This window comes from Metarhizium brunneum, chromosome 1, assembly GCF_013426205.1.
Source record: "Metarhizium brunneum chromosome 1, complete sequence".
NCBI classification, from domain to species: domain Eukaryota; kingdom Fungi; phylum Ascomycota; class Sordariomycetes; order Hypocreales; family Clavicipitaceae; genus Metarhizium; species Metarhizium brunneum.
Genome location: NC_089422.1, coordinates 9,075,914 through 9,103,036, shown reverse-complemented (window position 1 = coordinate 9,103,036; position 27,123 = coordinate 9,075,914). Strand labels below are relative to the sequence as shown.

General features: G+C 53.9%; 14 protein-coding genes across 14 annotated transcripts; 8 read left to right on the top strand and 6 right to left on the bottom strand.

Annotated features, from left to right (window-relative positions):
• Positions 1–1,118: 1,118 nt before the first annotated feature.
• G6M90_00g028050 (uncharacterized protein) lies at positions 1,119–2,138 on the top strand (the record flags this gene model as incomplete). Its single annotated transcript, XM_014685871.1, has 2 exons — positions 1,119–1,152; positions 1,264–2,138. The coding sequence occupies 2 exons, from the start codon at positions 1,119–1,121 to the stop codon at positions 2,136–2,138; spliced, it is 909 nt and encodes a 302-aa protein (XP_014541357.1).
• A 328-nt stretch (positions 2,139–2,466) lies between these two features.
• On the top strand, positions 2,467–2,700 carry G6M90_00g028040 (uncharacterized protein; the record flags this gene model as incomplete). Its single annotated transcript, XM_066130005.1, has 1 exon — positions 2,467–2,700. One exon carries the CDS (start codon positions 2,467–2,469, stop codon positions 2,698–2,700), a length of 234 nt encoding a protein of 77 aa, XP_065986079.1.
• A 1,001-nt stretch (positions 2,701–3,701) lies between these two features.
• G6M90_00g028030 (uncharacterized protein) lies at positions 3,702–4,622 on the top strand (the record flags this gene model as incomplete). The annotated part of the gene is made up of 1 exon (XM_014685872.1): positions 3,702–4,622. One exon carries the CDS (start codon positions 3,702–3,704, stop codon positions 4,620–4,622), a length of 921 nt encoding a protein of 306 aa, XP_014541358.1.
• Positions 4,623–5,597: 975 nt separating this feature from the next.
• chit1_0 (Endochitinase 1) lies at positions 5,598–7,228 on the bottom strand (the record flags this gene model as incomplete). The annotated part of the gene is made up of 4 exons (XM_066130004.1): positions 5,598–6,592; positions 6,652–6,701; positions 6,770–6,871; positions 6,930–7,228. 4 exons carry the CDS (start codon positions 7,226–7,228, stop codon positions 5,598–5,600), a joined length of 1,446 nt encoding a protein of 481 aa, XP_065986134.1.
• A 481-nt stretch (positions 7,229–7,709) lies between these two features.
• On the top strand, positions 7,710–7,994 carry G6M90_00g028010 (uncharacterized protein; the record flags this gene model as incomplete). Its single annotated transcript, XM_066130003.1, has 1 exon — positions 7,710–7,994. One exon carries the CDS (start codon positions 7,710–7,712, stop codon positions 7,992–7,994), a length of 285 nt encoding a protein of 94 aa, XP_065985837.1.
• A 587-nt stretch (positions 7,995–8,581) lies between these two features.
• Positions 8,582–9,486, bottom strand: G6M90_00g028000 (uncharacterized protein; the record flags this gene model as incomplete). The annotated part of the gene is made up of 2 exons (XM_014685874.1): positions 8,582–9,339; positions 9,411–9,486. The coding sequence occupies 2 exons, from the start codon at positions 9,484–9,486 to the stop codon at positions 8,582–8,584; spliced, it is 834 nt and encodes a 277-aa protein (XP_014541360.1).
• A 461-nt stretch (positions 9,487–9,947) lies between these two features.
• G6M90_00g027990 (uncharacterized protein) lies at positions 9,948–11,231 on the top strand (the record flags this gene model as incomplete). Its single annotated transcript, XM_014685875.1, has 1 exon — positions 9,948–11,231. One exon carries the CDS (start codon positions 9,948–9,950, stop codon positions 11,229–11,231), a length of 1,284 nt encoding a protein of 427 aa, XP_014541361.1.
• A 339-nt stretch (positions 11,232–11,570) lies between these two features.
• G6M90_00g027980 (uncharacterized protein) lies at positions 11,571–13,348 on the bottom strand (the record flags this gene model as incomplete). Its single annotated transcript, XM_014685876.1, has 3 exons — positions 11,571–11,906; positions 11,970–12,868; positions 12,940–13,348. 3 exons carry the CDS (start codon positions 13,346–13,348, stop codon positions 11,571–11,573), a joined length of 1,644 nt encoding a protein of 547 aa, XP_014541362.1.
• A 636-nt stretch (positions 13,349–13,984) lies between these two features.
• On the top strand, positions 13,985–15,865 carry G6M90_00g027970 (uncharacterized protein; the record flags this gene model as incomplete). Its single annotated transcript, XM_014685877.2, has 3 exons — positions 13,985–14,296; positions 14,356–15,515; positions 15,583–15,865. The coding sequence occupies 3 exons, from the start codon at positions 13,985–13,987 to the stop codon at positions 15,863–15,865; spliced, it is 1,755 nt and encodes a 584-aa protein (XP_014541363.2).
• Positions 15,866–16,111: 246 nt separating this feature from the next.
• G6M90_00g027960 (uncharacterized protein) lies at positions 16,112–16,831 on the bottom strand (the record flags this gene model as incomplete). The annotated part of the gene is made up of 1 exon (XM_014685878.1): positions 16,112–16,831. One exon carries the CDS (start codon positions 16,829–16,831, stop codon positions 16,112–16,114), a length of 720 nt encoding a protein of 239 aa, XP_014541364.1.
• Positions 16,832–20,031: 3,200 nt separating this feature from the next.
• Positions 20,032–20,793, top strand: linB_1 (2,5-dichloro-2,5-cyclohexadiene-1,4-diol dehydrogenase; the record flags this gene model as incomplete). Its single annotated transcript, XM_014685879.1, has 1 exon — positions 20,032–20,793. The coding sequence occupies one exon, from the start codon at positions 20,032–20,034 to the stop codon at positions 20,791–20,793; it is 762 nt and encodes a 253-aa protein (XP_014541365.1).
• Positions 20,794–20,981: 188 nt separating this feature from the next.
• G6M90_00g027940 (uncharacterized protein) lies at positions 20,982–22,379 on the bottom strand (the record flags this gene model as incomplete). Its single annotated transcript, XM_014685880.2, has 7 exons — positions 20,982–21,279; positions 21,347–21,638; positions 21,704–21,955; positions 22,019–22,109; positions 22,180–22,205; positions 22,262–22,305; positions 22,366–22,379. The coding sequence occupies 7 exons, from the start codon at positions 22,377–22,379 to the stop codon at positions 20,982–20,984; spliced, it is 1,017 nt and encodes a 338-aa protein (XP_014541366.2).
• A 959-nt stretch (positions 22,380–23,338) lies between these two features.
• G6M90_00g027930 (uncharacterized protein) lies at positions 23,339–24,218 on the top strand (the record flags this gene model as incomplete). Its single annotated transcript, XM_014685881.1, has 2 exons — positions 23,339–23,452; positions 23,505–24,218. The coding sequence occupies 2 exons, from the start codon at positions 23,339–23,341 to the stop codon at positions 24,216–24,218; spliced, it is 828 nt and encodes a 275-aa protein (XP_014541367.1).
• Positions 24,219–24,439: 221 nt separating this feature from the next.
• On the bottom strand, positions 24,440–26,507 carry GUP1 (Glycerol uptake protein 1; the record flags this gene model as incomplete). The annotated part of the gene is made up of 4 exons (XM_014685882.1): positions 24,440–24,546; positions 24,614–25,475; positions 25,541–26,178; positions 26,252–26,507. The coding sequence occupies 4 exons, from the start codon at positions 26,505–26,507 to the stop codon at positions 24,440–24,442; spliced, it is 1,863 nt and encodes a 620-aa protein (XP_014541368.1).
• Positions 26,508–27,123: the final 616 nt, after the last annotated feature.

The following is a 27,123-nucleotide window of genomic DNA, read 5'->3' as shown; positions in this document are numbered from 1 at the left end:
CGTGGTTTCAGAATTGACGAGAGTTCAAGAGCTCTCAAATGGAGAATATAGATATACCAATGCTGGGTGTTAGCGAGGAAGTGGCCTTGTCAGATCAAGTAGCGCAACACCAAAATGCGTAGTCCGAGGTCATTGTGTACCTATGGCGAGAAGAGTAGGGTACAGCTGGTTCAGCTTGATAGAGTAAACGTTTCATTTTTTTGGTGTGCTGTCTATTGTTGCACGATGGCAGCATGAACCTTTAAAGTAACCAACACATGCTTAGCATAAGGCATAGATGCACAAGTCATGTCGATTAGTTCGTGGAAATGCGTATAATAGATTCGCTTGGAATTGAGGCTGTGTGACGGCAATGCATCATGCCACAAGTACCTTAAGCTCCACCTGGCTGAGATGCACAGTTATAAACTTATAATGGAATCGTGTTTCATGTTATGCCACATGTCCCAGTCGACAACGGGACACCCTGAACTACCTTTATGCGAGTCTAGGATATAGAGCATGTTTACTAGCTCAAAACCTGCTTTTCTAAAAGGACGGATTACATGCTTACCGTAGACAAGTATACAGCTTGCTATACTACCACCACCCCTTCCTCCTCATCATACCGAGGGCTTGGGACATGCCGATGGCTGGAAGTCAAGCGAGTGGGCCGTCCTGTTTCAGACTTTACAAGAGCAGGGACCTTCACGGCTCGTGAGGCTCTCCCGTTCCTTGGTAATATTTCATCTGCATTGACAGTCGTGGCAATGACGAACCAGCCACTAGCGGGCTGTGTCTCAACTTAAGTCGTATCGATGGTATGCATGGCACCGCCACGGTACATGATACGGACTCATCGCCATCGTTTGTATCACGCAGCATTGAATTTATGCACGGAATGAAGATGGGCTAGTCCTGCACAATGCTCGCGGCTGTAGAGTGGAAAGCCAGTAGGTCGAGTATAAAAGGGCGGCCAAATCTAATAGGAATGGACGCTACATCTCTTCATGCTATAACAGCTAGGCCTCTACACTTATTGATTCCCTAGTCTCTATTATAGTCTCGGTTCCGACTATTGCAATCTCATTTTCTTTCCATTTTATAAAATTCAAAGAGACCCTGAAAGGACATTAAAAATGGTTCGCATCGCCATGGTAACACTTGTGGCCTGTACGTATATCCTCTTGTTTCTGAGTCCTCTTCGTCCCTTTGTGTGCGTTGGATGCGCCGCCATATCATGTCGCATGACTGAAACCAACGACTAACACAAACTCTTTCAAGTCGCCGCCTCTGCCTTTGCGTCACCCCATATTAGAGTTAGAGGTGGCGCCAGGGTCGAGCTTGCCAGGAGAACCCCCGCCGGGGGGGATCCTGCCGCCAAGCAACAAGCCCAGATAGTACGAAACTACGCGAAGCAATTGGAGCAATACGCTGAACAGTTAGAAAATGGCGGTGGCACCGAGACTGGAAATGGACAGCCTACTCCCAATAACCCGAGTGGTAATGAAGACGAGACGGGAAATGGACGGCCTACTCCCGATATCCCGAGTGGCAATGGAACCGAGACGGGAAATAAGCCGCCTACTCCCAGTATCCCGAGTGGTAATGGAACCGAGACGGGAAATAAGCCGCCTACTCCCAGCCGGCCGGGCTCGTCTCCATTATTTCCTGGTGCTGAGGATGATGCTACCGGTGCTGGGGATGACCCTATTAGTGCTGGGGATGACCCTATTAGTGCTGGGGATGACCCTATTAGTGCTGGGGATGATCCTATTAGTGCTGGGGATGATCCTATTAGTGCTGGGGATAATCCTATTAGTGCTGGGGATGATTCTACCAGTGCTGGGGATGGAACCGAGACAGGAAATAAGCGGCCTAATCCTAGTCGGCCAGGCTCGTCTCCATTATCCCCTGGTGCTGGGGATGATCTTATCGGTGCTGGGGATGGAACCGAGACGGGAAATAAGCTGCCTACTCCTAGCCGGCCGGGCTCGTCTCCATTATCCCCTGGTGCTGGGGATGGTCTTATTAGTGCTGGGGATGGAACCGAGACAGGAAATAAGCGGCCTAATCCTAGTCGGCCAGGCTCGTCTCCATTATCCCCTGGTGCTGGGGATGATTCTACCGGTGATGGTATTATCGCTTCTAAAGAGTAGTAGTATAGAAGCTTCAACGACAGCCACATGCTCTCTTTTAAAAAGCAATAACAACACGAAGGATGCCAAATCTGGCTCCCTACCGCGCCGATTCTTTTAGACAGAAAGGGTTAATCCTTCAAGTCAGAATGAATAATCAATGAATTCGAGGCATAGAGACTCCTGGAATAGAACCTTGGTACTGAAGTGTTGTAATAAAGTCAAGACAAGTAAACAACGTGACAATACGCCCTAGGAAAAAGTCAAATGTGACATGAAAGAAAAAGACAGACTGGATGAATTAAAAGTCTTGTAGAAATAATACTTGTTTCCAGTGCTTAGGAAGGACATGAAGACCCCCATCCTGCTGCAGGCCTTCTCTGGACACGCCTTTGTGGGAAAAGGCGCCGTTCATGCCAGCCTCGATGTTTCCGCAACCATGCGGGCTTTTGATAAGCGGATCCACGAGTTGACTGGCTTCCGCTTCCGCTTGAAAGGGCTGACACCAATCTCGCTGGCCAAGAATGCTACCATCTCGACTCTTTTTGCGCAAGTCCGCAAGGACGCTTTGGTAGAGTTTTGATGCTCTTGGTGGTAAGGAGAAGAAGGTCGCCTAGATCGAGGGCACGACTAGGCGGCTCGACGGCTACAATTATTTTTACTGTAAAGCCGGCCGAGATGGTCGAGTGGTTCCAGAACTACGCTTGGATGGTTGAGAAGCGTAGTAGCTCGAGTAAACCGGATCGGTAAATTATGAATAGACTATGAAAAACACGCAAGGGACCAAGTTGCTTTCACAACTACAAGAAGGGCCGCTATTGGTGGATCTTTTGGCCACGGCCTAACACTCGAACCCGGCAACTGCCGTGAGTCGTGGCTGTCAGTGCCCCCCCGCCAGTCAAGTATAGCTATCGGTGCACTCTCGTAGGTAGGAATCGCACGTACCCATAGCATCTGAAGTCATATAACGGCTTGAGGTCCCGCCAATCGCCCTATTTTGTATCTTAGTACAGGATTTTTATCATCTAGCTACTCCGTACCGTGCCTGCTCTCATGTACGCTGCAAGTTGACCTCCCGAGTAGTTGCCAGCCACTTGCGCCACACTCAGCCGCTTTGAGCAACTGTCAGGGGATGACCCACTCCACCTTTATGTGGGACCGTACTGATGATCTTGGCCGTTGATCCAGGAACAAAAAGCTTGGCTGTCTTGGCACGCCTCGTGGAAAGGAAACGAACCTCCCTCACAGAGACATGGTACAATTGTTTCCTGACATTGAAGCCATCACAAGCCACCTAAAACCTTTCATCACCATCTACTCCGTACTCCGCATACCAAATTTCTTCTGCCTCCAATAGCTCACATCCCACTTGACCACCCCAGTCTCGAGAAAAAGGGGTACAGGCACAAAATATGGGGCTTCGGCATCTCACATCCGAATATCGTCACGCAGCGCAGCTTGGGACACAAAGCACACAAGCCAGGGGCCTCTCTTCATTCCCAATATCCAAATGTCTGCCATTTTCCCCCTCATGTCGTCAACCTCTCGCTATCGGCTGCGTTTGCCAACAATCTCCTCCCTAAAATGCATCAGCACGCCGGTAGTCATGGTCCGCATCTTGCACAGCTGGTCAACCAGCTCGTTTCCCAAATTGCGCCCTTCTCGGGCCTCATTCTTACCATTGCTGCCTGCATCCTCGCCGCCATCCGCATCTACCTCCTCGACCTCGTCGTCATTCCCAAGTTCTACTCGCCTCGAGTCCTGAAGGACCTCACTGATGCTCAATTACGGAGCTTCGTGAACCATCACGTAGCGGCCGGAACCAAGATTTTGCTCATCATCGTGACGGCTTACCCACTGCTCGCTATTCTTGTCGGCTACGGAACACCGCACACGCCCTTCTCTCCAGGATCATCGACGACTCTTGGAGACGTCTTGATTGTCTCGTCGCAAATCTTTACCGTCATGTACATCTTTGAGCTCTTTTACCGCGATAATATCTCGCCCATCAGTTTCGCTCACCATGTTGGCGCAATCATCATTGCACAGTCAGCCATTGCGATGAGCATCGACTTTGATCACCAAAGCGATGCTGTGTACGAGTTTATTCTTTGCTTCATCTGGGGTATGATTCTTCCACCACGCTCTCCCCCAGTTTCGCTGCCGACAAAGCCCATTAACGCGAGCACAGGCACTTTCGATGTTTTGGCCGAACTCTGGCCTCACATCGCCATGATCATCTACCGCACTCACAACTCGAAGCACGTACTGCTCTCTCGATTATTTTATACTACCATGGCTCTGGAGCTTGTTGGTACCACAGTGGAAACCGTTGTTGTCATGTGGTTGTTTGGAAGCCTTTGGGACAAATGGAGCTTATCGCTCAAGGTTGTGACGCCCCTTCTGCACTTTTTATTTTCGGCGGCCCAGCTCTGGGGGGCATGGATCTTCTATAAGCTAGCCAAGGATCAGCGATTACGGCACGTGCAAAGTGCCAAGAATTGATGAGTAGATCAATGCAAGTCCTCCGGCTAAGACGTTTCAGAATACAGCCCAGCTCCATGATGCTACCGATTTGGACAGTCCACCTGTTTTTACACTTCTCAAAAACTTTCCTAGTTGTCGGATACGCTTCTCCTTCATCTCCCTCGCATCTGAATGGCCCGATGCTGGACCCTCGAAAGCATGAGGCAACCCCGAGTAGATATGGAATTCTGTCTCCATATTTGCGGCGAGAAACTTTTCAGCATATACTTTTTCCTTGACAAGTAGATGGAGCTGGCTAATATCCATATAAAGCGGAGGAAGCCCTGCTGCATCTTCAACTCGTGCCGATGCAGCGTGTACAGGAACATCGTTTCCTCCTACCTTGCCACACTATCCTCAGCATTCCCCAGCGTTGCAGCGCCTTGAGGGATAGATGCTTTATTCCGGTCGTCAAGCATGGACAGCGAAGAATCTGGGGCGCAATTTGCGGTTGTAGCTGACGACGTCGAGCGAGAAGAGTCAGTCCTCCAGCCAAGCCACCCCCTGCACCCCCGCCCATGACACCAAGTTCAAGGCAACCCGGCAGTCGTCCAGAGGTATTGGGTAGGGGCATTCGGGAGCCAGCCGGTAGTCGACGCAGAAAAGCTGCACAGGGGCCGTCGGCAAGGTTTCAAGAGTTGGCATGAGTGGTGTTGGTGTAGCACCGAATTCTTTGTTTAATTCAAGTCCTATTGTACTTACTGGACGGCACTTTTACTACAACAGTCGAATGGACAGCTGAGGCTAAGACTTATTTTAGTACTGTATAACTATTTAGACAGTCACAAGAATGAAGCATGGGAACATGGCAAGGCGCGCGCGTTGAAAGAGAGTCTATAGCCGCACCAAACTAATAGCGTACAGGAAAGAGAAAAGAATGCCGCGCTCCAACATGTGGACTCGGCCATGTAACGAATGTATAACTAGGCGCACCAAAAGCAGCAGCAGCAGCAGCTACGAACAGGCCATCTTGTTCCTAATATTGGCATAGCGCGAGTCCGGATAGTCGAGCAGGTTCTGCGAGGAGTCGAGCGAGCCCAGGGCGTGCAGGCTCGTGCCAATGAGGGATTGCGAGCCGTTGCGATCGCCCGACGCCTCCCAGAACATGCTGCCGCCGAGCCCCAGGCGCTTCACGTAGGCCACCTTGTCGCGGGTGACGGCCGGGGTATCGTACGAGATGAGCTCGCGCGTGCGGTTGTCGTAGCTGTAGACGGCCTTGGCGACGTCGTCGTACATCTCGACGGCCCCGGCCTTGGGCAGCTTGTTGTACATGTAGGTATCCGGCTCCTCGTGGCCCGGGGTGGGGGGCGTGGAGGTGAAGGGCTCGCCGAGGCCGGTGGTGTTGGGAAAGGCGCGTCCGTAGATGGGCATGCCGAGGACGAGCTTGTGGGGGGGGACGCCGCCCTTGATGTAGTCGCGCACGGCCGAGTCGGCGGAGCGGTTCACCAGCTGCGGGTTGGTGTACAGGTGGGCGAGGTGGCCGCTGGCCTTGGACCAGGAGCCGGCAAAGTCGTAGGCCATGAGGTGCACGTAGTCGAGGATGGCGCCGAGCTTGGCCAGCTGCAGCTTGTTGTAGGCGGCGGCGCCGGCGGGCGAGGCAATGGTCAGCTGGAAGCGGTAGCCGGGGGCGGAGCGGGCGGCGTAGGCGTCGAGCTCGTCGCGCAGGGCCTGCAGCAGGAGCACCATGTCGGCGGCCTGCTTGGCGTCCTGCGGGTACTCCCAGTCGAGGTCGATGCCGTCGAAGCCCCAGTCGCGGACGAGCTCGACGGCCGACCGCGCAAAGGTGAGGCGCGTGGCGTTGGACGCGGCCACGGTCGCAAACGCCGGGTTCTGCGACCAGGTCCAGCCGCCGATGGAGATGAGCAGCTTCATGTGCCGGTTGGCCTTTTTGAGCAGGAACAGCTGCTTGACGGCGCCGTAGACGTTGGCCGTGTCGGATTTATCCTGGGCTGCGCGCCGCGTGAGCTGGACTGTACATGTGTACCATTGATGGTGGGATCGGACTTACAGTCTCCCGGGTAGCGCCTCTCCGTGTCGGCGACGGGATCCGCAGAGAAGCTGTGGGCGGCCGGTTAGCTGGTCGGGTCGCCAGGGTACCCATTGATGGCAGACTTGACGTGACTTACACGGTCCCGTTGATGGTCAGGTTCACAAAGGCGTAGTTGAGGTGGGAGATTTGCGGCGCGGGCAGCGCGGCGGGCTGGTAGTTGGTGCCATTGTGAGTGCCCCTGTTGCGGCCGTTAGTCTGGGCGTTTGCCACCTATAGAAGGAGCACGGAAAGCGCACCAGTTGGTAAAGTAGACGGCGTTGACGTAGCCTGTGGAATTCTTTTTACCGGTACATGCAGCGGCGGCGCCAGCGGCGGAAGCGGCGAGCAGCGCGAGTGAAGAAGCGAAGAGGGACGGCATTTTCATGGCCACCGGGGCGTTGGACGAAAGGAATGAATGGTTCAAGTTGGATGATGGTATAGCAGAGGGAATGCCGGTCATACGGGTTTCTTCCTGGGTATTTATGTCACGGCCGCCGGGGCTGTTGAATCTGCACGGCGGGCCGGCTTGCATGACATGAGGCCATTTGATGCGCATGGCTGCGGGTGGAGCCGCGCTCCCGTGTAATTTGACTTTTGCCCATCAACAAACCTTAATTCGTCCCGCTCTACAAATCAAATGCGTCCAAGTATCTGTTTTATGGCCCCCGCTAGCACTTCTTTGTGTGTACTTCAAATTATTCTTCATGCGTGACCTGGCGGGGGGTGATGGAAACAGGTTTCAAGTACAACTCTTCAATGCTTGAAATTATATAATATCAAGGGGGATTATTATATCGCTTAGTACGGAGTAGTCAAGTAAAATTGCAACTCTCTCTTTGGCTGCCCAGTGGCTTATGCAGGCTCTTCTGCTGTACAGTTTTCTTGGGTAAGCGAGTCTCCACAAGCTACTGGGCAGCTGTACCAGGCCAAGAATAATAAGAGACCAGAACAAAGATATATATATAATACACCTTGAATCTTGATAGATTTGGGTTTTTATATTTTTGCGTTTCTACTTAAATATCAAGTATAATGTAATGGGCAACGGAAAAACCCAGGGTGACGAAATCAGCATCGGAGTCGACCGAGTTGAATTCATCTCCACTGCCGAGACGGTGATTACGGAAGATCTGGAGAAAGGAATCAAATTTGCCCAGGAAACGATTCATCTTCCAGCAAGAGATCAGCCACAACAGGATGCGAGCGCCCAAGTCGATCCTCCCAGCAACCTCGGCAATACTTGCAGCAAATATCAGCTGTCAGGAGACCGGGGTGATCTCGATGCTGTGGCCAGTGAGCTGGAGAACCTTGCTGTTTGTTAGTGAGGACGATGAGGAGGATTCGGAGCTTATTATTCGGCGCTCACGTTGTACGGTCTTTTAGAGTCACATTATAAATACTTGGTGTCGCACGTTTACACGAGGGCTATAAAGTATGTTTTTTACCGGGAAAACACAGAATGGTACAACTGTTTCCCAGCGTACGAGAGCTCCACGTCTTTTTTTTCTTGACCGCCCAGAGTCTTGGCATGTTTCGGGCGGCCTGTATTGGCCATGTCTGGAGGAAAATGCGTGGTCGAACAAGGACAATAAGACAAGGATGAGTTGATAATTTCGGCAGAATACCAGGATTACGGAGAAATATCTTGTAGAGCTAGACCGGCACGAGGCAGAATTCAATGCAAGACCTATACTCGATATAAATATGAAACTTTCGTGTAAACAACCCATGCGTGGAGTTGACGCGCTGCTGGATTCATCTGCTTTATGAGTTGTCCAAAGTTGCATCTGTCCAGAATAGACACGAGTACTACAAAGAAAATAGTCGAATGCTCAGCAAGCGGCACCCAGATTATGATATTTATTCAAATTGCCTCTTCGTGGTTCTGCGTACCCGGTCGGCTCGTCTACTATTTGACCAATTCCAAGTTGACATCCTTGAATTCCCGAGTAACCTGCTGGATAGCGACCTCTACCGGCAGCCTCTCAATAGAACTAGCACCGTAGAATCCATGAAGGCCCTCGACCCTTTCTAGAATATACTGCGCATCCTCCGGCCTGGCGATCGGACCACCATGACACAAGACAATAACATCCTCTCTAATAGCGACCGCCGCGTTCCGTATCTCTTGGATCTCGGCAACGCACGCCTCGAGACTCTTTGCTGTTCTCGCCCCAATCTTTCCCGAGGTAGTCAACCCCATGTGCGCGACGAGGATATCAGCCCCCGCCCGGGTCATGGCAACGGCGTCGTCGGCATCAAACACATACGGCGTGGTAAGCAGGCCCATTTCGGCGGCTTCAGCAATCATGGCCACTTCCCTATCGTACCCCATGCCCGTCTCTTCCAAGCCGAGCCGGAAATTGCCGTCTATAAGCCCGACAGTGGGAAAGTTTTGCACGCCTGCAAAGCCCATGTCTTGGAGCTGGCCGAGGAAGCGGCGCATGTTGACGAAGGGATCGGTTCCGCAGACGCCGGCAAGGACGGGCGTGTGCTTGACGGCGGAGAGAACCTCGGCCGCCATGTCGACGACGGTCTTGTTCGCGTTGCTGTAGGGCATGAGCCCTGCCAGGCTGCCGCGGCCGGCCATGCGGAATCGGCCGCTGTTGTAAATGACAATCAGGTCGCCGCCGCCGGCCTCGACGCCCTTGGCCGAAAGACCGATTCCTTGGCGGAGAAGAGTTAGTGTGCTGTCAAGGGCATTGCTATACATCGGGCGGGGTGGTCTGTTGTCATACCGGCACCGGCCCCGACAATCGGCCTCTTCTTCTCTATCTGGCCGCGGAGGCGCTGGATGATTTCGCGCCGATTCATGACGGTGGTTATGTTGGGGGGGCGGAATTTAGATGGGAGACGGGAGAGGTTCGGAAGGACAGCCAAGTCGTATAAGTATTGCCGTTTGATTGGGGGACATGATGACTCCATCTGTGGAAACAGGCTGGTTTAAGTACTTACTTCGTAGTCGATGATGTAGACTTTGAGCTTCTTTACCCAAGGACCTCGCGGCGCCAACAACCTGGGCTCGCAGTGGAAATGGCGGCGATGGCGGAGATAGCGGACATCGCGGACGTGGACATGGCGGACATGGCGGCGCTGCCTCTGGGTGACGTTTAGTATCAAATAGGCCTATATTTACCAATCGCAAATATAACAGTCACCAGCATAGTGGGCAATTGTCGCATTGGCGTTGCCGTATTCATTTCACTCGCTGTGATTAGAAGATAAATCACCTCCCGCATTCCCCGCATCCACCTCTTTCTCAATTTCATTTCAAGATGCCTCACATTGTCATTATCGGAACACTCGATACTAAGAAGGACGAGTTCATGTATCTTCGCGAGCACATCGCCAGCATATCTCAATGTCTCCCTCTTCCAACGCATATTACCCTCATCGACTGCGGCAGAGAGCATGTGACAAACAGTGCCATCAGCATATCTCGTTCCCAACTGCTGGAACAATATTCCCAACCCGGCCGCCATGTCCCGCCCAGGTCCCGCGCCGAAGCAATTGACGAGGTGATTCCCTGTGCGTCCAAATACATCCGCGACCTAGAACATAGACACAAAATACACGGAATCATCGGAGCCGGCGGCAGCGGAGGCACGAGCATCGTCTCCGCCGTCATGAGAGACGCAGTCCCTCTCGGCCTTCCCAAGCTCATCGTCAGTACCGTCGCATCCGGGGACACGGGCCCCGTAGTCGGAGAAACAGACATGTCGCTCATGTACTCTGTCGTCGACATCGCCGGCACAAATCGGCTACTATGCGAGATTCTCTCCAACGCAGCAGGCGCCATTGCCGGCATGGCCTTCTCCTACGAGCAGAGACTGGCGCGCGACAACCCACGCACCATGACGGCCGGAACGCAGAGAACCAGAATCGGCATCACAATGTTTGGAGTCACGACCGCATGCGTGGACACCGTCAGGCGCCATCTAGAGAGCCACCACGACGCAGAGGTGTATGTTTTCCACGCCACTGGTCATGGGGGCAAGTCGATGGAGCGGCTCGTCGAACAAGGCGGGCTCGATGCTGTCCTGGACCTTACCACGACCGAGGTGTGCGATTTGCTCGCGGGCGGGAACATGCGCGCTGGCCCTGAGCGCTTCGAGGCCGCGTTGACAAGGGGCATACCCAACGTTGTATCCGTTGGCGCGGCGGACATGGTTAACTTTGGGCCGCTGGAGACGGTTCCGCCGTGTTACAAACACCGGAGACTGTACAGGCATAACCCCAACGTTACTCTCATGCGAACCTCTGACACTGAGTGTGCTGACGTGGCCGTGTTTATGGTGGACAAGCTCCGTCGATTCGCCAAGGACGCCTCTATGGTGGAAGTTTGGCTTCCGATGGGAGGCGTGAGCAGCCTTTCGACTCCGTCGGGGCCGTTTGCGGACTCCCGTGCCGATGGCGCTCTGTTTGAGACGTTGAAATTTGGATTGAAAGAGAGTGGTATTCGGGTGGTGGAGGATGCTCGCGAGATTAACGATGGCGGCTTCGCGGTTGATATTGCTGAGAGGCTGATGAGTCTTGTCGCCAGGACTTTGGGTCAGTGATGTACGTCACTAGTAGTGTAGTTGATTTTCTTTGAGAAAAGTAGTATTTTCATTTGTCAAATCAAGTAAAAACGCGTATATTCTACTTCACTTGGTTACCAGACACACTAAAATTAACAAACGGCCCGCTCGAGATTTCGCTCTCAAAATTTCCAGTTGCACGAAAGTCATGTCTAAGCTTTGTAGTACGAAAAAGGTACCAAGAATTATTAGTTATGCAAGGTCTAATATCTATACATGATGTGTGGGGTGTTTCCCCCATGCTTCATAATTGCATAGTGTGTATTAGGATACAGATGTAGCCCCGTTCTCTTTGTCTTTTCATATCTACCTACAGGCTTAAACCTTGGAGTCTTGGCTCTCGGCAAACTTGCTCCATTTCCGGATAGTTGGCCCGGAGCAGTAGAAGACGAATGGGACCGGAACCAAAGCGGCGCTGATGCAGCCGAGGATCGTGAGCGTCCACTGGACGCCCATGTTCCGATAGAATGGAATGCCAACGACGGTCATTACACCGGCCGCGGCATAACGAGAGACGGTCATGAATGCCAATGCCGAGGCGGCATAGATATGATAGCAGTCTATGACGTACATGTAGGAGCTAATAAAGATGCAAATGGTACCAAGCCCAAAGACGGCCGAAGCAATAATCGGGGACCAGACAGAAATTCGGGCCTGTTACAGATGCGTGTTAGCACTGAGAATACCCTTCGTCTCGACCGCAGCAGCAGAACCTACAAAGTCAGTCCAGGCCATCCAAAACAGGCTGATGGGTATCAAAGGAGCTCCCAGCATGGCGTACCACAAACGCTGTTCGGGCTGGATATGGAACCCGTCGGAAGACCGTCCCTCGGTGTTGTCGCGTAACAGCCTCCTTGTCCAAATATAAGCTGGAGGGACGAGGAACGCGGCGGAAACTATACCTATAACCATGGCGACCCAGATGATGTTGGTCAAACCCTGGGACAGGCCGTGAACGTCGGTGTAAATGTAGGCGTAGCCATCCAAGAATGTGAAGAGCACGATATATACCACAGTCATGTATAAGGAAATCAGCAAGACAATCGGCTCATGTATCGTGATGAGAAATTGGTTCTTCATGGCCCTGCCAATGCGGCGAACAAGAGAGATGTGGTCGACATCCATCTCGCAGCGAAATCGCCCATCTCCAGTAGCAGCTCTGAGGTGCTTGGCTCTCCAACTCAACAGCAGTGGCGAATAGGTCTCGGGCTGAAAGAATACAATCAATACCAAGACGGCCCCGGACATGATTGTCACAATCCAGCCCGCCCACCGCCAAGAAAGTACATCCGTCTGGCCGATGTAGGATGCGATCAAAGGACCCATGGCAGGACCGCAAAAAGATATAATGGCATACATGGGAAAGTAAGTCGTCTTTTCCAACGGGTTCCACAGGTCTGCTATGGTGCCGCCCGCACAAGTCAGGGGCGGGCAGCCAAACACGCCAGACAGGAAGCGGAAAGCGAGCTGCGCGCCAAAGTTTGGTGCCAAAGCCGAGGCCATGACGAAGATGATGAAGAGCGTCAACGAGCTCACGTAGACCAAATTGCGGCCAAGAACTTCCGAGAGAGGGCCGCTGACGAGGGAGCCGGCTGCGAAGCCGAGAAGATAGATGCCTGTGAATGTTAGAGCACTGCCCTTTGGAGAGTGTATTGAAAACGTGGTTGCCTATAAGTGGACTGCGTACCGGTTACGAGGGATGCGGCGACTTCAGAGACACCGAAGGCTTCGGCATTTTGGGGCGCAACTCCAGAGTAGACGGAGGAGGCGACGCCGACAACGCAGCCTAATATCGATACGAGAAGGGTCGCAATCAGACGTCTAGCCATGGAAAAGTTTCGCGGATTCTCAGCGTCTTGGTCTGAGGCCCATGTGACAATAAAGAGAAGAGAGGATTCGGCATCTCTGTCGCCCGAGGTCTGTACGTTGATACCAGGAATGGACCCTTGGAAGTTGGTTCTGACGCCTAGAGATTCGGTCGGCAGGGTGCATGTATGAGACGGCGTAGGTATGCCAGGCGCGCCGGCGGCATTGGCGTCACAAACTTGTGCGTGAGCAGCCTTCCTGAGACGTCGATACTGTAGAAAAGACTGCATCTTGGCAATAGAATATTGCGTTTTAATTCATGACGCTCCAAGAAAAAAAGGCGTCCAAAAGAGAAGAGATTGCCGGGTATTATATCCATCTTATACACCCGGCTCGTGCATGTCCCACTCGGCCGTTTGGTGTTTTGCCGCGCCCGGTGCCGGCGGGAAAGGCGGAGACGGAGGAGGTGTGGGGCGATGGGGCGGTGTTCGCGGGTCGCACAACGCCGCCTTCTCCGCGCATCCGAGTGACGCTTCGTCCGTCACAACCACACACGACCCATCACTCCCAGCACCTACTGCCAGCCTTGCACCGCCGCGATGCCGAGGCAGCAAAGAAAGAAGCGCACTCCTGTCTCCTGCGAGGCGTGCAGGGAGCGAAAGATTCGCTGCACACGAGACGGACCGCCCTGCGCGACATGCATCCACAGGCGTGTTCCTCTGGGGCACTGTATTTATAGCGTCGGGTCAGGACATTCACCACTCCAATCTGCACCAGCACACGCTGCGCGTCCACCGGAAAGCAGTCACGCGGTGGACGACAATTCCCTAGCATCCAGGGTTGAGGCTCTGGAAAGGATTGTCCGCCTTCAACCGACGCCCGGGTCGGCGGCCGGCACGGCGTCCCTCTCGACGGGGGATGCGGACATGGCACCCGTGGCCTCCGGCTTAAAGGAGCCTTGCCCCGGCCCTTGCAACTCGGACCAAACCGGCACCCTGATAACGTCGAGTTCGGGCCATGTCCGCTTTCTTCCCGTCGCGTCTACTTGGAATATAATTCAAGGCGCGTCGCCCGATGTCTCGTTGCCGGATCAGGGAAATACCGTCACTGACACGCCGGGCGCGCCGTATCCCTTCTCCCGCCGCAATGCTGAGAGCCAGTCTGCCATCTTGGCCATGCTTCCTCCGCCGGAATTCTGCCACCGTCTTAAAGACGTCTACTTCCAGGCCGTCGGCCCCGTACGGTACACTTGCAACCTGACGCAGACCTGCCCAGTGCTAACGTGGCCTCGAATCAGATATTCCCCATCATCCACGCGCCCAGGTTCTCCAAGAGGTACCATCGATTCACCTCCGATGCCGAAGGTGCTCCGATGGAATGGCTAGCCCTTCTCTTTGCGGTGCTCGGAACAGCCGTCTTGGCCGTCGACATGGACAGCCCGCTGCTGCCTTCGCTGAGCCGCAAGGACACCGTCCTGGGCCGCGTGACGCAGCTCTCGGAAAGATACTACTCGGCTGCAATAAAGTGCCTAGACATGGACCACTACCTATGGCGTCACAACTTGACCACTCTCCAAACTCTCCTCCTGATCATCTACGGAATCCACCACAGCCGCGGGCAGACCTGGACACTGCTCGGGCTCGCATACCACCTCGCGCTCTCTGTTGGCTGCCACGTCGACCCTTCTGCCTTTTCCCTCGACACCGTGTCCTGTGAGGAGCGCCGGCGGTCCTGGCTCGCTCTCATGATGCTCCTCTGCAACCAAAACATGTCCATGGCAGGCTTCGACATCCTCCACACGGCAAAGTCCTTCTCTATCCAGTTGCCAGCGGAAGCGCTGGACCAGGACTTACCCGACGGAGCACACCCGCCCCCTGGGCAAGCCGGCCTCACCCCCGTCGGCTACTTCATCCGCAAATACCGCCTGTTCCAACTATCCTCCGAAATCTGCAGTCTGTCCCCGGCGAAGCAGCAGGCGGACCCTACGCTGCTGCGGAGGCTCGACGCCGCCCTCCGCCTCGAGCAAGACCGGCTGACGCAAATCCGCGACAACGCGTCTGGCGCATCGGACGTCTTCAGAAACCTGCTGCTCAGCTTCTCGCACCACTTGATCGTCCTCCTGCACTGCAGGGTGTTTAGGCGCCCTGCCCCGAGTGCCGACGACGACGCCTGGTCGAAGGAGTGCTGCTGGGACAGCGCACGGCAGGTCCTTGCCCTGCATGCCGACTTTGCCCGTTTGCCTGCCTTCAAGCCTCACAGGTGGTATATCCGCGGCCGGGGCGCGTTCCACGCCTTCCACGCGGCTGTCGTGCTGGTCCTGCTGGTGTCTGCGGACAAGCGCGGCTCGCCGAGCGCAGAGGTGATGCAGGCACTTGGGAATTGTTTACAGTGTTTGGAGTCGTTTGGGACGCAGAGCCAAATCTGTGCCCGGTCCGCAAGTATTCTAGGCCACCTGCTGTAAGTTGCGCCCTTGTGATGATGGTGCTCGAATTCGAAGGGCATTCGGCTCACTTACTCGGTGCAGAACAAAGGTTACAAACTCGACCTCGCCATCGCAGTCGCAGGGTGGTAATGTCGAGGCTGGAGTGCAGACGTCAAGCGCAGGACTTGTGCCCGTGGATGATGCGAGCTCATCAGGCGCGCAGGTTCGCCAACAGCCCGAGAGGCACGGCGGAGGGGGGCTCAGCATGGACGGAGTTGATTTGAACAACTTGCTTGGCAACTTTGCGCCTGGCCAATGGCTTGATGCTGATTATATTGATTGGCAACAGCTGGACATGTTTATGCCGTGGTCTGATACCGTGTAGATACTATGGAGGCATATGCTACTGCAACCCGAGCTTTGGACACTTGGTCCTGGCTAAAGCCCCCTAGAAAGTCTACAGTGGAAACTAAAACATCCGCCGTCTTCACTCCTTTTTCCGCGGGGGGGATTCGATCCAGGGATCGGTACGGTAGGCCTATTCATTACGAAAGTGTTCTAGACTTGTCAATAGCATCAAGTATGAATGATGGCCCGTACACTGTGGACCGAATTCCGAACTTCGTCCAAACTAAAAGCCGACAGTGATTTTCCATCCATCAGGGACACCGACAGTCGAAAAGTTGACCTTTCCCACGCAGTCACCGTACTCGTATGGCTTTCCAATAGCTCCGGCCCCCGCACCAGCCGTCTTGGAAGTAGGCTTATACATGGTGACGGACGTCTTAGGAAGGTCAGAGCACTTGTGGGTGCCCGAGTTCCAGGGGTAGTACTCGACGAAGCCAACCTGGCTGCTCTCGATGCCTCTCGCGCCAGAAGGCAGTGTCCAGCTTCCAATGTGGACGGACTTGCCCGTGGCGGCGTTGACGGCCGTTCCCTTCCACTTCGTTCCGCTCTCATTCTCCACGACAATATTGTATGTCGCGCTGTAGTCGCCTTCAAAGTCTACCGCACAGCTGACGCCGGGCCCGCCATCGGCGCCGGTGTGGCAGTTGGGGTCCGAGGTCGTTGTGCCTTTTTGGAACGAGGAGAAGACGCCGTGGACGATGCTCTTGCCGTTCTTGTTGGGGCGATTTTGGATGCCGCAGTATCCCACGTCTGGGATGCCGTTAAACTTGAACTGTTGGGCAAAGTAGTAGCCGGAGGTGTGAGCAGCGCCGGCCATGTTGAACGGAAACGTGACGTCTTTGAGGCCCCCGGCAGGCTTTCCCGAGAAGGACCAGCCGTTGCCGACGAGAGCTAGGCCAAGCTGGGGGGCGAGGACTGCCAGTGTGGCCAAGGAGTACTTCATTGTTGCTTCTTGGTGAGGGTTGGTTCTGAAGATTGTTGGATGGGGTTGTGTTAGTTGCTGATTGAATCGGAATATCAGGACCAACGGGGTTCAGGACCTCGCTTTTTATACATTTTCTCAAGTCTAGCTTGGTCAGATTTGGTGTTTACATTCATCAGCCAGCGACCCGTCTCCATGTAAGGCATGATCGGCGCTAGCTTCCGCGGGCTTACTCATTTACTCTGGGTTGATTGCCAGTAGTCTGAAACAATGTGTCAATAGTAGTCTCTTTTCTCAATCGTCCCGTCTGGACAAGGCATTATGTTACCTCGTGGCGGATTGACAAGTGTCGCCAGGAGGAAGAGGCCTTGTTCGCTTGATGATTGCAAACCTGGGCCAGCTACATAGGTAGGAGATGAATTCGTGGCCAGGACGAGTGCACTTCCGAGGAAAATAGTTCGTAATGGAATACAGTAGGCAATCCAACGACGCTACGGAATCCGACGGTCCCTTTTTTTCGAGTGTACCTTTGTGGCCCAAACGAGGGGCGTGGCCGTGCGACGGACTTGATGTGCACCATCCTGGGGTAAATCTCAGGTCCAGCATAAGCAGACCTCGGGTCCGGGTGGGCTACGGCTGGCAGAATCAGCATATATTTCTGGCTACTTTAGGCGAACGCTTATGGAGTGAATTAGTGGCATGTGCCAGGGATATGCTGAAGCCGCTGTTGGCATGGAAGCTGCTAACATTCTATTATACTGTCAAGTTTCAAATATCAACTTTCAAATGCATACTGTCCAGTTTCAAATGTCATATGTATGCTGACCAGTTACCGGTTACTTTGAGTGATGAGAATGTCGCACCTGACCTAAGATTTAGTGTTCCACCTCCATACACCCATGTACAGCGTGACAACCATGTGCGGATCGGCGGCACAGTCGTTACCGAATCCTTGCTAGGAAAAGAACTAATCATGAGGTCATTCGTGAAGCTTCAGTCTGTTTTTAGGACGCGATAATGCCACCGCAAAGGTTGGATCGCATGCGTTTGTCATGACTCATGGGTTGAGAGATGATCGATCGACTAGGCTGAGATGAAAAGGGACAAGGCGTAACTCTGTTTCCCGAGTTCCCAAAAAGCGTTAGTATGATAGTAATAGTAACTTTTCTCCAGCGGCAACCCAGCAGACACGTCAGTCTATTCTAGGAAGGTAACGACGGTGATCCTGAGCGGTGGTGCTGCTGGATGTCATATATCAGACACCACAGTAACTACTGCGTTCCTGTCAATTCTTTGACTAATAACGGTGCAGAGTACCTACTCACAAGCAAAACCACATTTCGGCGCCATTGAAAAAACGGATGTCTCGGTCTCACAACGGAGCTTGGTTTTATCTCCTATTTCCGTTGCAGCTGGGAAAAGCTTATCGTCCAAGTGCATCATTTGGCAAATCGACTTTTGACCTTCTTGCTTCATTGTGGTCTCCTCAATCTGAAAGACAGCCCCCAGTTTTGACCTTTGAATGCCGTCCACTAGTTTTGATGGGATCGCTCGGGAGATGACAGCAAATCTTCTATTGGCCCGCGCATCATGCAGTTCCATCACACTTGACACGGGCTGTTGAGACTCTGTGGCTGAGCTGAAAGGCTCCGACTCGATTGCGTTGTCCTCTTTTGAGACAGTGCAGTGACGGCAAGTGCCCGGTTGAGACAATTGAACAATAGCTGTAACCCTGAGGTCTCGTCGATTGTCAAAAGACGGAACGGGAACTGGAGTGCTCACATAAATCCAACAACTACTAAAGACTGTCCTCATGACGGGGCTGGTAATGACCGAAACCGCTCTCTTTTTTAGGATTGGTGCTCCTGAAATCTGGCTGGGCGCGGAGCAAAATACACCAAAGCGACTGTCTTGTGGCTACGTTGAGACAGCTGCGGAACTGGACAACTACAAACTCCATCAAGTCTTGGTGTGTAGTCGTCGCCATCATCTGGATATACTTTTATTTCTTGGTTTAGAATAAGGCTGCGCCCATAATTGGCCGCCCGCCGAATTTGTAGTGGCTTATGCTGATTCCTTTGTGGTGGCTATCGCTGGTCCAAGTGTGAGACTCCCGCAGGAAGCTAATAAGAAGGCTGTGCGGGACGTAACATTGAACCCTTCGGTTCTCAAAACCGAGCGGCCGACTCGCGGCAAGCTGAATGCAATGGTTCAGTCATGACAATGCCGGACCACACATTTTCACTCACCGGCCATAGGTGGTAAGTCCGTGTGTAGTAGACGGCATGACGACGTGGCAAACCTTGTCAGGGGTGATAGAGCCCAGATATTCGTATAGCCAATAAATAGAGTTGATCACTGCACCGTACTCTGTAACGTTGCCTCCGACTACATCATGTTTTTGTGCGCCAACAAGGGACTTGCCTCCTCTCCCGCCCGAGACGAGCGACAATCGTGTAATATTCAAGACCGAAATGGTATTCTCCTAGTCCCTCACTGTCACTGATACCTTCTGTTGGGTGTATCACCTGCGGCTTTCTCACGGTTGGCTCGCAGTTCACGGGTTGGAGTGGGCGCGGCTCAGAAAGCTGCTCTTCAAGGCACGAAATGCGGTATAACCCCGGACTCAAAGCCAACAAATCCTACATGAGGATGTACTGGGTAATATGAGGTCAATTGATTCCCCACCTTCTCCCAGCAAAAATTCAAAGCTATTAGTTCAAAGGCTCTGCATCTTGGAGGCAGGTGTTCAACTTGTCCAAGTATGGTCGCACTGGTCATAAATCCATCTAGTACAATATAATATAAAATTTGAACAAGTAATAAATTGACAACATTCAATTAAGCAGGTGTACCTAAAAGCCGCGACGCAATGCATCCCAATTAAAACCGTACAAAAAAAACATCCCCGCAGAATACACGGGGCACACAAAAACGGAAGCCAGGGTTAGGGTCAGCTACAAATCTCAAGCTTCAACTTCCAACTCGTCGAGTTGGCAAACGGCACGCATGTCTCGGCACATGGTCCGCACAAACTCGGTCCTACCGAGCGCCGAGAGCAATTGACAACACAGAATTACATATAGCCCCTGCCGTCTCCCTCCGCCCTCCCTGGCAAGAGAATAGGTAAGCGGGCGTCAACGAGGTCGTAATATTGACGCCTCCCCCGCATCGTCTCGCCTACACCACCTTCCACACCAAACAAGTCAACCCAAGTCATCATGAGTCTCCTCGGGAAAGCATTCATCGTCACAGGGGGCGCCTCGGGGATCGGCAAAAGCACAGTCAGGAAGCTGCTCGAGCTCTCGGCGCAGGTGCACGTCGTCGACGTGGCCAGCGACATCCCGGCACACGCAGGGCTCGCCGGCCGGCAGACGAACCACGCAAGCGTCGACGTCGCCTCGCGGAAGCACGTCCGCGCCGTGTTTGACAAGATCGCCGCACGGGCGCAAGAGGGCGTGCAGCTCGGCGGGCTGGTGCACTGCGCCGGCATCCTGCGCCCGACCGAGGCCTCGGAGGCGGGCGACGAGTACCTGCGCCAGCTCTGGGACGTCAACGTGCTGGGGACGTGGAACGTTAATACCGAGCTGTATCGGCTCGTCAGGGCGTCGCGCGAGGCGAGTGCCGGCGCGCGCGTCGACGCTCTTGCCAGCATCGTCAACATGGGCTCCATGGCGTCGGTCAGGGGCATTCCCGACACGCCGGGATATGTCGCTACGAAGCACGCGGTCCTTGGGCTCACTCGCTCCTTTGCGCAGTCGTGGGCGTCGGTCGGGCTCAGGGTCAATTGCGTTGCGCCGGGCGCCGTCAACACCCCCATGATTCAGGGCATGGTGCTTGAGGATGTCGCGCCGGCGTACAGGGGAGCTCTGAGGTCGCTGATTGAGCCGGAGGAGATTGCCGACACCGTCATGTTTCTCTTGGGCAAGGGCTCGTCGGCCATCACGGGGCAAGTGGTCGAGGTGAACGGCGGCTGGCCCTGAAGGCGGCAGCACGGCTGAGCTACGATGTTGCCTTGGTTGCGTGGGTTGCGTGGGTTGCGGTGTGATCAAAGTTTCGCGGGAATTTACAAGTAGGGCTGTATTTTACTCTCAAAAATGATCTGTAGTATATGCAGTTCTAGTCATCTACCAGGCCGTGCGATAAGCAAAGACAGGCAAGCAGTGCCGGTTTACAAGCGCGATTCGTCATCGTACCGCGAATAGTAGTAGTTGTTGGCCAGCGAAGCGCTACTTGCGTTGGAAAGACTCTGAAACGGGATCCTCTCGAAGCTCCCGCGCGTCACCGAGTTGCGAATGCCGGCATCTCTCTGAGACAAGTTAAGTATAATGACGCCTACAAAAGTGACCAGCAAGCCAAGCAGTAGCGACAGGTTTGTAACGACATTTTTGATGCTCAAACCACCGTAGAGGATAAGGGAAGCTGATAGCGTGGCCGTCGTAAACGTCACATAGTACAGAGGGTTGACTCTGAAGCAAAGTTGTATTTTCTCGCGTCAGTGTCTTGGCAGAGAAGAGGGCGATGGGCGGTACATACATGTTGGCCGGGAAGGATGCCAGCGCCTTGTTGAAGTAGTTCATCTGGACGACAATGCACCCCGCCGAGAGGAGCAGGAAGGCGTACGTAGACGGGTGGGTGAACTGGTTGTTGCCGGAAAAGGTGAGCTTCAAAGCCATGCCCAGCGCCTTGATGCCCATGATGGAGATTGAGCCCACGAGCGAGCATACGGAGAGGTAGACTAAGGCGTGCTTCTTGCCGTACACCGGCGCAACCTTGTATATTAAAAAGACGACGGTTCCAAGTACGGCCAAGGCATATAGCAAGAAGCCTAGGGGGGGAAAGGGGCCGCATTAGTCAACGATAACAAGTAAGCCAGTTTGAGCCGCAACATACCAGGCTGCAAAGCATAGTCGAGGATCTGATCTATAGTCTCAACCGGCTGTTCAGGGGGGGCGTGAATGATGACCAGCACGGCGCCAAGAAGGCAGATGGCAATGCCGGATCGACCAACCGGTCCAAGCTGTTCATTCAGCAGAAACGAGCCCATGACAGCGCCAAAGATGACACTCAGGGCTCCCAGCGGCGTTACAAGAATAGCAGGCGCAAAGGCATATGCGGCAAAGTTGCAGATCTCGCCGAGGACCACTATACAAATACACACGCGGTGAGATTAGGTCAAACCTAGGGTTCTGCGGGTGGGATACGAACAGGAGCAGATGCCCAGCCACCACAGCGGGTTTCTCAGGTACTCAAAGCCGTCGCCATTGAATCCCTGGTTTTTGCGCGCATCCATCAAGCCCTGAGGATTGCCAAGGTCAGCCGAGGTTCATGGGATGGACTCTGCCTGGGTCATGGGATGCAAATAAAACCTTTCTTGTGATGACGAAGCTTGTTCCTACAAGTAACTCATCAGTGAGATTTCTCATGGGCAGTGTCCGTGATGGCATGTACCAATGGCAGCAGCCGAAAAGGTCGCCAGGATCAGGCAGATATAGCTTCGCAAACGCATCATCAGTTGGGAACAGAGCAGGCCGGACGGGAGGGGCGAGACGTACACATCCTTATTCATAGTCGCAGCAACGGCGATTCCTGCTCGTCAAAGAAAGGCGAGGCTCATGAAATGAATAATCCAGCGCCTAGCGGAGCATGACAAGGAAGGACGCAGACAAACGGGCAACTTGTCTGAGCTCACGCCTTTTGCGGACCGACGTTGAAAACGGCTGCCACGCGTCGCTGACCGTGGAGGAAATGGGTTTTGAATGCGACTGCATTTTGTCCCGCGTAAAGTCGACCGTTTTTGCGGACGGCAAGCGTATTTCGCTAAAGAGATGGTAATTTCGGTACCTTTGAACATGTGCTGAAGGATCCGTTTCTAAAAAGGGGGAAATTGGGCGCGCGGGCAAATACCCGAATGGCTACCCGGTACTCGGAGCTCTGCTGCAAATCCAGAACATCTACATCAGCATCGATCGTGGCGGCCAACAACATTGAAAACAATGAAATCACGTCGACTTGGGCCCGAGTCTCGCGTCCCTTGGCAGCCAACACTAGTACAACGAGCAACTCCAGCGTCCGAGTCCAGGCATGGGAATACTCAACCAGCAGAGGGAACCCGCTCATTTGCGCAGCATGCGAGGCGTTCTGTGGCTTCAGTTCCGAGCGCAGCATGGTGCTGTTTTCATCCTCGCTCACCACTAGCACCAATCCTTGGAATAATATCACGACGCCACGTATAGCAAAGACCCTGAATGCCCGGCAGACAACCACGAAAATTCCCAACGATCCACCCGTGTCTCGGCTCAGCCTCACGTCCACGCCAAGACGCCATGACAAGTGCCGGTCCACGTCACGACCCCATATCCTCACATTGGGCTCCCAGAAAAAAAAAATCCCCCAACAGCCGTCAGTCTGTGCATCTACATTCTGGGAATTGCTTCAAACGACCAAACCACAAACAACCGACCTCGCGTCGCGTTGCGCACCATCACCACGTCGCGCGGCACCGCTGCAGCGCCAGGCCGGCGAGCCATGGCCCTCAAAAACGTCTTCTCGTTCGCCACCCAGCCCTTCGACCCCACGAACCGCTTCGCAACATCATGGCTGCTCCCGCCCTGGATGCTCCTCGCCTGCCGGGCCCTGATTGTACGCTCCTCCCCTCCGCGCCCTCTCGCGCAAGACTAACCCACACGTGCAGAGCGTCTACATCTTCACGACGCTCTTCTTCATCATGGGCTACACGTGCGCCCACGCCTCGCTGGGCGGCTGCCTCACCGTGCGCCGCTCCTTCTCCTACTTCACCGTCATCACCTACTGGGGCCTGGGCTTCTACTTTGCCGCCGCGTCCGTCCACACGCTCACGTACATGGTGCGCGGCGGGCGGCCGCTGCTCGCCTCGTTCCCGCGGCCCCTGCAGGCCCTCCACTCGCTCTTCTACACGTCCATTGTCACGCTGCCGTTTCTCGTGACGGCCGTCTACTGGGCCGTGCTGTACAAGGCGCCCTGGTTCGAGCTGCCCTTTGACGGGTGGCACAATGTCTCGCAGCACGCGCTCAACTCGCTGTTTGCGCTGTTCGAGGTGCTTGCCGCGAGGACCGAGGCCATGCCGTGGGTGCATCTGGTGTGGCTGATTGCCATATTGCTGGGCTATCTAGGGGTTGCCTTCATCACCCTCGCCACCCAGGGCTGGTACACGTATAGCTTTTTGGACCACGACAAGGTCGGCGGGAGGGGCTACGTGGCTGCGTATGTGTTTGGCATAGCCGTGGGCATCGTCGTTATTTTTGTCGTCGTGTGGGCTGTCGTTTGGCTGAGGAAGTGGGTGACGGAGGCTAAGATGGGTAGGATGGGCAGGTTTGTTGTCGAGAGGAGGGTGGATGTGGAAATGAGTCCAGTCAAAGAGGGCGAGTAGTGGCCCGAGTTGTACCAGATTTTATACACTATAGATACAATTGCGAGGTCCGCGTCGTGTGTGGTGATGTAGAAAATAATGAATGCCTGCTTGAGAGGTCGCCGGTATATATATCGACGAGCATACGGGTCGGGAATTTCTTAGGCGCCGTTTGCACACTTGTTGACAGTGTCATTATAAATACTTGTATTCTTGTATGGTACAGTCATATAGTTCCCATCTCAGCACTTCAACGTTGCTCCCTTGCGCTTCTCTGATTCGCGAATCTCAAACATGACCTGGATACCCACAAATAAACAGGCACACGCCACAGTCAGAAAGATGACGCCTAGTATATTGTCAGTAAGCAATTTGATTCCAAACAAAATGTCACGAAAGAACACGAGGCAACTCACCTGACCATTCATGCAATATGCCCGCAACAATGCTCTGCAACCCATCCAAGCCTACCGCGAAACCAACCAGATTGGCCGCCATCATCATGAGCACGTTCGCAACCGCACCAACACAACACAGCATGCGATACTCGGTAGGACGGCTCTCCCACTTCCTCTTGGGAAACAAAAATGCCGCCGTCCACTCGGGCACCATGAACAGGACAATCAGCCAGCCCCAGATGAGGAGGCGGAGCTGAATGTCATGCCACAGTGCCACAAAGGTGAACACACACAAGTACGTAACTGTCGACTGAGCCGCAGCGGCCCAGTTGCGGAAGGATGCGCCCCCAAGAGGAACGTACAAGTATCGAATAAGCCATCGGTTGTACGATCGGTGCCATGCGCGCCAAAACAGTTGCGTGCTATAGTTGTTGCTCACGCACCGAACCATGTTCTCTGGCGGGTCGATGCCATCTACCAACGCCCACAGGCGGAACAGTCGCCACGGCAAAAGGAGCTTCAACCAGATTATGTGGAGGTTGAAGAATGAGAGCAAGCTGAGTTGAGCGGCGGAATATTCCCCCCAAACGGGGTTGGCCAGGCTAATTGCGCCGACGTAGTCAAAGTGCAGGACGAGCTCCATGGCAAGCAGAACCAGCAGGAACCGAACACCATAGCGGATAGTACGTGGTTTCTCGATGCTGGCTGCCTTGAATTTGAGCTGGGAGATGTAATCGTTGAAGGTGAGAATGGGTCCCGCCAGATAGAGGGGTGCGTATATGGCGTATGCGATGTAATTGCGGAACGAGTAGTCGGCCGGCTCGGCGGATATCGTGATTCGATCTCGCTCAGACAGGTTGGCCGGGTCCAATTGTTTCTTCTTGTGTGCATTAGCGGCATTGCGGAGGAGGAATGGCCGACAAAACGGGGTTGAGGCGCACTTACCTCCAAGGAACTGGAAGCCTTCTTATCGATGCTCCAATAATAATCCATATTGTAGCTAATCAATCGCAGAATCGTAATGTTGAACAAAACCTCCCACCGTGGCATGATGCCTCCAAACCCATCCAACCACGCACCCGTCTGCATCAAGGGCGAATCCGTCAGTTGCCCAGTAGAAGCAGATTTGACCGGTGGCGAGATGTGACTCGCTACGTTTCGTAGGTGGTAGCCCTCACAGAGCTCATTCGCAAACAGAGTTGAGATGTTAAACACCCAGGTGGCAATGGGCACATATTTGCGCGGGAGTTTCCGCCCAATCTGAAAGTTTATGTACAGAATAGTGAGGACCTTGAATGCCGAGATGCCATGCAAGATGACCAAGAACAAAATCGCAAATGTAAAGTCGAACAAGGCGCGCTGCTCCAGCCGCGAGGAGCCTTTGGGGCCCCTATTGCCGTTGGCGCCGGTGTATACTGATTCCCAGACCTTTCGGAGCAGAGGATGGAATATCAGCAGCGCAGCCAGGTAGGGCAAGTTGCCTCGAAACGTGTGATACTGCGCATCGGAAATGTCGACTTTGCGGCCGGGAATCCAGCCATCGGAAAGAAATCGCTCGTACTTGTGATATCGCGGATCGGAGGCTATTCCAGCACCCGGTTAGCGGCTGGTGTCGACTCAAAGAAGGACAAAAAGAGCAACAAACAAGTCACATACGCCGTGAAACGCTATACGCAACCCAAAACATGTACGGCACCGCCCACAAAAACACAAAATAATACAGGTAAAACTCTGGCGTTTGCCATTTCGGTGGAGGTGCACGAGCTCGCGCTTTATCGGCGGCCTCCTTCACGGCATCGGGATCGCTGCGCGCCTCGATAACAGTCTGGTAGGGAACGGACGACGAGCTCATGAACCGAGTGTCGAGGGTGTCGATGTCATAGACCTTGCGGAAGAAAGAGAAGACGCCCATGGTGGACAGACGTCTGCGCCTTTTGTTCTGTAGGCGTGGCTCAAGGATGAAAGGGACGGCGGCAGGGTCAGCTCATTTTCGACAAACAGTGTCCGCGCAAGAGTTCAAATTAATGGTTCAAAGGGGCGCCGTCGACGTGCAGCGTTGAGGGGTCAGGTGAGTGAAACGAGTGACTGGTCAAAGGGAGCGGTAACGATGACGTTCAGGCTGAGACGACGTGCGACGTGTCTTGTCAGCAAGAATAGATGGCAAACATGCAGAGAGGGATGAGGATGGTGGATGGAGGACGTGGCATTCGACGCCTCGCCGCGAGCGCAAACGTGGGGCCTCGGGATCTACAGCCACTCAAGGACGCCGGAGATCAATTGATGTCAACCAGACTCGTCCCTGGCGGCACATGGTCGTATTGTGGGATTCACAGGGCTTGTGGAGTTGAACCCGCGTTGAACCGTTTAGCCCCTGAGACCTCAAAAGTTGAGACTGCATGTGGCTTCCCATCGCTTAGTCAGCGGTGAACGTGTCTGGCGGCGAGGTCGAGGTCCGGATGAATTTGACTTTAATTTACGCACCTGGACCTCGTGAATATCTTTTTAGAATACCGCAGAGTAGAATCCTT